At 45.4% G+C, this 8,360-nt stretch overlaps 1 protein-coding gene across 1 annotated transcript; it reads left to right on the top strand.

Annotated features, from left to right (window-relative positions):
* Nucleotides 1-4,575: 4,575 nt before the first annotated feature.
* Nucleotides 4,576-7,136, top strand: fzd8a (frizzled class receptor 8a). The gene has a single exon (XM_083902080.1). It carries the CDS (start codon nucleotides 4,962-4,964, stop codon nucleotides 6,708-6,710), a length of 1,749 nt encoding a protein of 582 aa, XP_083758206.1. The 5' UTR covers nucleotides 4,576-4,961; the 3' UTR covers nucleotides 6,711-7,136.
* Nucleotides 7,137-8,360: the final 1,224 nt, after the last annotated feature.

The raw sequence follows: 8,360 nt of genomic DNA, 5'->3' as shown, positions 1-8,360 counted from the left end.
AAAAATAGAGTGCCTTGTTTTTAAAATAGGGTTAGAATACATACAAATCAACATTAGTATAGTGCCTCTTCTGAAAACATTACAATGGAGTATAGTGTAACAAATGTCTTTAATGCTTTGACCATCAAATTATATGGATTATAAAGAAATCATTTAAATGTCATCAGATCTGTGTGTAATTGTGACATTGTTGAATGTTAGATGTTAGGGACTATTTATTTGGGGGAAAGAAGTTCCAGTTCAATGCAAAGTATTGTTAAATCTGACAGAGAGAGATAGTTTCCCTAATTCTTAGGGAAAATTGACCCAAATATCTGGGTTCCATAAAGTACAATGTTTACTTTTTATTGTCCTCGTTTTTTTGTATATTTAGTTTGCTAATATCTCTGTTTTTTTTCCAGTAGCTACCTCTTGTTATCAAGCAAATTTAAATAGTGCTGCTTCAAATCTTGTTTTTTACTCTCCATGCAAACACTCACACACGGTCACTCAGAGGGACAGTGGCTGTAAGGAAGGATTTACAGAGGGCGGCTGTCCTCCCAGCAGTAGGCTGATTGGAGGGGCTGGCTGTGTTTGTTAAGGTAATGGGCCCAAGGTGAGCTAATTCAAAGGGTACACGCTCTGTGCTCTGTCACCTCAGGAATACCCGCAGTGGGAAGAGGGGTTGCCGGCGGGGGTTGGAGCTGGAGGGAAGGTTTTGAGCTCTCCAGCTCTCCCTGTGATCCCCTCAGCCTTGCTTCTACTCCTCCAGCCTCCACCTGAAAGTGATTACCAGGCCAGCCGTGAGCAAACAAGCCCCATATGGAGAGTCTATAGTGGGACTGAGGCTGAAGCACAGGGAGCCCTCCTCCACCCCCACGGAGAGAAGAGGCCTGAGCAAACACAGCTAATGAAGTCTTAACAAGCAGCCCCGGGTTAGCGCGAGCCCGCTAAATGCCACCGAGGCTCTTGGAATTGTGTCCAGCAGATTGGATAAATCTCCCCGAAGCTTTCCTTTACAAGATAAAGTTGCATTAGCATTTCCCTGTCCCACCATCTCAGGAGTAAATCTAGGATCTGGGAAGCAGTCACACTTGATGAGCATCCTTTCTTCAGCCAAAGCACTTGATTCTGGCGGACAGAATGGGACTTTCAATTGAACACATTAACTTTAGGTCTTGACGTGATTGTGGATTTTTTATTCATTGGCCACAGGGAAATTCACTGAGGCTTTGAGAGGCTTTCTCACAATGTGCAGAGCTGTGTCGTAAACAGGAGACGATACTTCCTCAGAGTAAATATCTTTCCAGACATGTTGCCCTCTCTTGCCCTTATCAATCCTCCTGCTGGTCAATCTATTATTCTCCCACATTTGTACTTTAACCTGTTATTAGAAGAAAAAAGTTACTCTGACCAAAACCAGACATTAAAAACACATGTAAACATGTCTGACTGAAATTCTACTAAATCAAATTACTATTACACCCTGGTGATATAAATTGGAGTCAAGCAGCTACTGCATGGATCATTTCAGTCGGACCAGAGTTGGACTCAATCTGGCGTGGGTGCTCTGTACAAGTCCCACAGTTCCCACTCCGGCTTATATCCAGAAATAATAAAAGGAACTGGTACACAGGAAAAGTGTGGGAATAAAACATGGAGAAATTCAGTCAATGCACAGACGCAAGTAGACGTGCATGTTGGTGCACATTTTTGCATCATTCGTTGAAAATGTTCAACTTTAGTGAAAACTTCGCCTCATACAAGGATGAGAGATTCTCTAACTTATGTCACGTACGTGACGCAACTCCATGTCCGTGTCCGGCACACAGCCAGACTCAGTTGGTTCACAATGGAGAAAAAAACAAAACAACCGGAGCTCTACAACACAAGAAGAAGAAGTTTGAATATATTAAATAAAAACAGTGAGGAGTGAGGAGGATAGCAGGTCTTATTACCACCCTCGCAAAAGATGTGGATGCAAACAAAAATAGCACAAAAATGATCTTGCGGCACGGTGTGACCACAGCATCAGACTAACAAGCTGAAAGGGGGCATTTTCGCCCCCTAGCAGAGCGGAGGCGCACACGCTTAATTCAATAAATCAATTCCCCTACTGTTAGTTGCTATACTGGGACAAGGGCATTAATCCAGTTGAACAACGTACAACAACTTAACTGTGTGTGAAAATGTACTGACTGTGACAGCATCTTACCCACACTCTCTTTTCATAATACCTCCTTTCACACATCTGAAAAACCAGGGTTTATTATTAGTGAGAAAATGTCTCACCATCCATTGTGTGTACAAACATACATGCTCTCACACACACACACACACACACACATACCTCCACTGCACCGACTAGCCAAACTCTTGTTTCCTAATCAAAAGCAAACAGCCATTAACAGAGCTCCTTCCTTGTTATCTCTCGCTGGCGAGTCACTTAATCAATCTGTGCTCAGCAGATGCTCGGCTCACTCTGGGTTATTCTATTCATTCTGCAGAAGGAAAGAATGAAAACTGCCTCACATGATAAAGCGCTGGCTCCACTCCAAACACTAAACTTAAACTCCGACAAAAAACCCTGACCCTGCACAGTCACGTATCGTGTTTGGATGGGAAACTGGGAGGAAGATGCTTACACTTTAAGACCACACATTGGCCTCTAGTGTGTGTGTGTGTGCGTGTGTGTTTGTGCATGTGCGTACTCATATTTGTTCATTCTTTAGGACATTTTTGAGCATAAACACTGACGTTGTCCTGACCAGTCATCCTCATGTTGACCCAAAGCTGCTCCTAATGAGGCAGAACCTCATTTCTGAGGAAGTGTGGGGCTAAAATATGACTTGAGGTGAGGTTAAGGTTATGGTTTGGCATTAACTACTTAAGGTTAAAGTTAGGGACAATGCAAACTTGTGTGTGTATGTGTGTGTGTGTGCTCTCACAGTAGAGGACAGGCTGTCTATTCAAAAGCACGTCCCCCTTGTTGGTGGAATGAATATCGAGTTTCGAACAGATGTGCTGATCACATGTCTGGCCTTGTTTGCTGCATTTTACCACAAGCTGCATTCATTTAAATTCTGGAACAGTCTGTGATAAAGATAATAAAGACGGTCATGATAACACAGTCTGAATTTTTAATTGGTTTACTTCACTGTCTAATTATCTATAATGGATATTTTTTAGGTGCCACATATAAGACATAAATTGTATACTTCATCCAAATAGAAAATGAATATTGAAAGGTTATGGCTTGTTTGCATATATATGGGCTTATTTGTAGCTGTAAAGATGGTCATTAAAATAAGCCCTTAACTGACAGTTCAACGGGTCGTTTTGTTTTTAATTAGTGAAAATTAACCCACAGTTATTGTGACTATAAGTACATTTTTTCAATGTAGCCTATAGTGAACAGCTAAAGTGTGAAATCCAAGTATTCTTTCACCCAATGCTTCCTCTATAGATTGCTGTGTGCACGTCACTTTAAACAGCCCATATCGCATAACTATGAAGTTATATATCTCAGGATGTATGATTAAATGCAGATGCTACAGAAGGCTCTTGTGAAGACCCTTCATTGAGATCAGTGTGGAATCACTGCAGCTCTGTGATGTGTGCGCTCCTCCTGCCTCTGCCAGTGTCTCAACAGTGTGTGCCGCGCTACTTGGTCTTTGCCTCGCGCAATTACGCCTCCCGCGGAGCTCTGTGCAAGCGTTAAACGAAACATTAGCACCTCATTTAAAAAATAAAACAGCTTTTCACAGGGACAGACAGCTCCCTGGGCAGTCTTATCATGCGCAAATTAGCCAATTTACCAAACTGGCCTCTCTCACACACACACACTCATACACAGAAACAATCATCTGATAGACTTTTTCCTCACCCTGCCTGTGTGGTAATAGGGTCTGCGTTGTGTGTGTGTGTGTGTGTGTTACACAACTATTGTTGTGTTGTGACACTATCAAAGATTATGTGTTTGAGGAAGTTAAAATATTGCGCTTCTTTTTTTCTCTCTCTCCTGTGACAAAACTTTATGCTCACCGTGTTGTGAATTTCACAGCAGCTTTGATCACTTATAAGACAAATATAATCCATACAATAGGGTTAGTGGGTTTACTATAATGTTATTGGTATGTAACAATAACAGTGCATCTGGGATTGGGATTGGCGCACATTTATTAGCACGTGTTTAATGGCTTTATTTATTTGAATATGTGCGTAAAGATGACCATTTAATCTCGGAGTGTGCATTATTGATGTGCAGTGACCATCAGCTGTGCGTAACGTGACACCATCTCATTAACATCACCTGTCAATCTCCCGGTGCTTCTGACACTGGCTGGGCCAATATGATCATGAGCCATATAACAAAACATTTTAGGTAAAGAAGGAGAGAGAAAACACTGTGACTGGCATGTGAGAAGCACCGCCCATGCTGTTCTGTGATTGGCGCAGCGGCTCTGGAGGTGCAGCCAGTGCGCCTGTAGTATATATTGGCACCGCTTCGTCTGTAAGATGATGATTTGTATGGGAACCAGGACTAAGGTGGGACGAGCCGACTGAATGTAGTCGTTGTGTTATTGAAGAAAAAAGAAGGCCCATATTTGTCCACCGGTGACGATCGAACAGCAGCACTTTTTGTTTTTGTTTTGGTTTTTTGAAGCTGTGTGAGGAAACTGAGCGCAGCCGCTCAGAGAACGTGGATCTTTCTCTCAGCCATCTTGCCTGCTGCGCGTCGCCCTGACGGTTCCTTTCTCCTCTCCTCCTCCTCCTCCTCCTCCTCCTTCTCCTCCTCCTCCTCAGCCGAAAGTAAACACGGCTCGCACATTGCTTGCAACTTCGTGCGAGATCCAGAGAGAAGCGAGATGGGCTCGCAGCGCAACGTCTAACGGGACTGGAGCCAAACGCAGGCGCCTGAGAGGATTTACTGCTGTGGGTGTTGTAGCAGAAGAGAAGGGGGGACACGACGCGCCGGAGCGATGGACATGTTTGGGATTTACCTGTTCCTATCACTCGCTCTCCTGCCCCGATCCAGCTGCACAACAGCAAAGGAGATCACCTGTCAGGAGATAGCCGTACCACTGTGCAAGGGAATCGGCTACAACTACACCTACATGCCCAACCAGTTCAACCATGACACACAGGACGAGGCGGGACTGGAGGTGCACCAGTTCTGGCCTCTGGTTGAGATCCAGTGTTCGCCAGACCTGAAGTTCTTCCTGTGCAGCATGTACACCCCGATCTGCCTGGAGGACTACAAGAAACCACTGCCGCCGTGCCGGAGCGTGTGTGAGAGAGCGCGGGCTGGCTGCGCTCCTCTCATGAGGCAGTACGGTTTCCCCTGGCCGGACAGGATGAAGTGTGACCTGCTGCCGGTGCAGGGCAACCCCGACACTCTGTGCATGGACTATAACCGGACTGACTCTACCACAGCTTCCCCTGTTCTCTCCAAACCCACCAACCACCCGGGCAAGAGTCACAATACGCCTAAAAATAAGCCTGGCACTAGACCCGGCGCGCCTGGGAAATACAAGCCGCCTGCTGCACCGTGTGAGCCGGGCTGCAAGTGTCTGGAGCCCATGGTGCCTGTGACAACGGACCGTCACCCGCTTTACAACCGCGTCAAAACGGGCCAGATCATGAACTGTGCCATGCCGTGCCACAACCCATATTTTACGCACGACGAGCGCGCCTTCACCGCCTTCTGGATCGGACTCTGGTCCGTGCTGTGCTTCGTGTCAACTTTTGCCACAGTCGCCACTTTCCTCATCGACATGGAGCGCTTCAAGTATCCAGAGAGACCCATCATCTTCCTCTCAGCCTGCTACATGTTTGTGTCTGTGGGTTACATTGTCAGACTTATCGCCGGACACGAGAAAGTGGCGTGCAACAGGGACTTTGACGTGGAACACATCCACTATGAGACCACTGGACCCGCGCTCTGCACCGTGGTCTTCCTCCTCATTTACTTTTTTGGCATGGCCAGCTCCATCTGGTGGGTCATCCTGTCGCTGACCTGGTTCCTGGCTGCAGGGATGAAGTGGGGCAACGAGGCAATCGCCAGTTACTCCCAGTATTTCCACCTGGCCGCCTGGCTCATCCCCAGCATGAAGTCCATCGCGGTGCTGGCGCTGAGCTCCGTGGACGGAGACTCAGTGGCTGGTATCTGCTACGTGGGGAATCAGAACCTGGACAATCTGCGGGGCTTCGTTCTGGCTCCTTTGGTGATTTATTTATTCATCGGCACCATGTTCCTCCTGGCTGGATTTGTGTCTCTGTTCAGGATCCGCAGCGTCATAAAGCAAGGCGGCACCAAAACAGACAAACTGGAGAAGCTGATGATTAGAATAGGCATCTTCACGGTGCTCTACACTGTGCCAGCCACGATCATAGTGGCGTGTTACTTTTACGAGCAGCACAACAGACAGACGTGGGAGATCACGCACACCTGCTCCAACTGTTTACTAGAGCGGGACCGCAGGAGTCCGGACTATGCAGTTTTTATGTTGAAGTACTTTATGTGCCTTCTCGTGGGCATCACGTCCGGAGTGTGGATTTGGTCTGGCAAAACTCTGGACTCTTGGCGGACTTTCTGCACGCGGTGCTGTTGGGGCAGCAAAGGCACCAGCGGCTCCATGTACAGTGACGTGAGCACGGGACTGACTTGGAGGTCAGGCACGGCCAGCTCCGTGTCCTGCCCCAAGCAGATGCCATTGTCCCAGGTTTGAATGAGAAAAACAAAAGCAGCTTTAGGAGGACTGCTAATTGTTTTGGAGATAACCCATCACTCCCTGTCTTAACCAATTTGCATAGTAATGAACTGCTGCTGAGGTGTTCCCCTCATCCTCTTCCTCATTCTTCATCATCCCACACACTCTCACACACCTCTGTGGGGACAACTGGCTGAAACAATGTACCGAGCATTCACTGAGGTTAATTCTTCTCTGTTTATATGTATTAGTGGTACAGGCGGAGGCTTTTTACGCAAACTGGGCATTACTTGTTGACAGTTTTGTTCCCACTAAGCTTCAGACAAAGAGCATTTTTGCCTTCTTTTTGTTTTACATATAAATTACAATTTTATCTACATAGTGCCAGATAACATTGTATAATTCAATCACATCAAAAATTACTTTTTAAATTAAGCCTTAATAGTGCCCAAGTATTTTTTTACGGGTCATTGATTTTTTTTTTGTATTTATATAAAAGTTATGTAAAAACGTGTACATTTGTTTATATATATAAATATATATAAAAAGAAAACTTTATATGCTATTGTAAATTTGTACAAAGTGTAGATGTCTCATTTTGTGAGAAAGCAAATATGACCTTTATTTTGACAATAAAATATGTGATAAATCTAAGGATCTGTGCAACTTTGTAGTGTTTTGCCTTGTGAGAGAGAGAAAGAGAGAGAGAGAGGTTTTTTCCATGTGCAGGCATATTTTGTGGTTCCTTATGTTCACCGTATTGAGGATGGCGGCTTTTGAGAGTCCATGGCTAAAAGGGAAGCCCTTTTAACCATCACAGACCCGGTAATTAGAGGCAGGGGTTGAGTTGGAGCATCTCCATAATTGTTAAAGTCCTCTTCACATGCCTGCTGAAGCCCGCTTTCTTAATTTAGTAAAAGAGGGAGTGGGTGAATGGGGATATAAATGCAGGGAACGGACCCTTTTCATCTGCAGAAACTTTGATCTTTCTTTTTTAACAGCCTAGAATAAAGGTGGTGTGTATTATAGTGTCTATGTGATGTGCCAAGGTTCCCCCTAAACATCCCCATTTGGATTCTTTGATGGATGTCCTACAATTGAAAGCATTTTGGAGCCCCCTCTCCCACTCCTTTTCTCCCTTTTTTTTTATTTTCTGGGTTTGTCAGAGCTGAAACCTGCCAGAGCCCCTGCGTCTTGTGTTTGGTTTTTTTCGCAGGGTTTGAATTGAAACATCTTCTCCCCTCAGCTCAAGCTGTGTCAGTGAGTGCAGGGGCCTTGACATGAATGATATTGAACTAGCAATGAAAGCCCCACAGGTGGTCTGCTCACATGATCTCACATCTTAGGAGCCTCTAATCGAGGCATTTTTCGCTACAAATGTTTCTGGTTTGGTCCCAATTAACCCAATGCACTGGCATAAGATGTTACTCTGCAACCCAGCGTAGAAATGCCTTTGATTTCCTGGTCAATAGTGACAATGGGCTTTGTCCGCACTTTCCTCCTGTACATTCAGCCTGCAGATGTGAAACACCAAAGCTTCTTTTCAGTGCAGTGCAGACATGCACATGTTGACAGTGTAAACCGGCCACACATAAATCCTGCAGCGCTGCTGTCAGTGAAGGCAGCAGCCAGTGGAAATATGCACAAAGTATAAAAACAAATGTGTGG

This window comes from Microchirus variegatus (genome assembly GCF_963457635.1).
Source record: "Microchirus variegatus genome assembly, chromosome: 15".
Lineage (NCBI taxonomy): Eukaryota > Metazoa > Chordata > Actinopteri > Pleuronectiformes > Soleidae > Microchirus > Microchirus variegatus.
The sequence above is the reverse complement of the archived record's forward strand: the minus strand, read 5'-3'. Positions and strand labels throughout refer to the sequence as shown.

Coding starts and splice junctions, on each gene's coding strand:
- fzd8a (XM_083902080.1), top strand. CDS start 4,962: ATGGACATGTTTGGGATTTACCTGTTCCTATCACTCGCTCTCCTGCCC.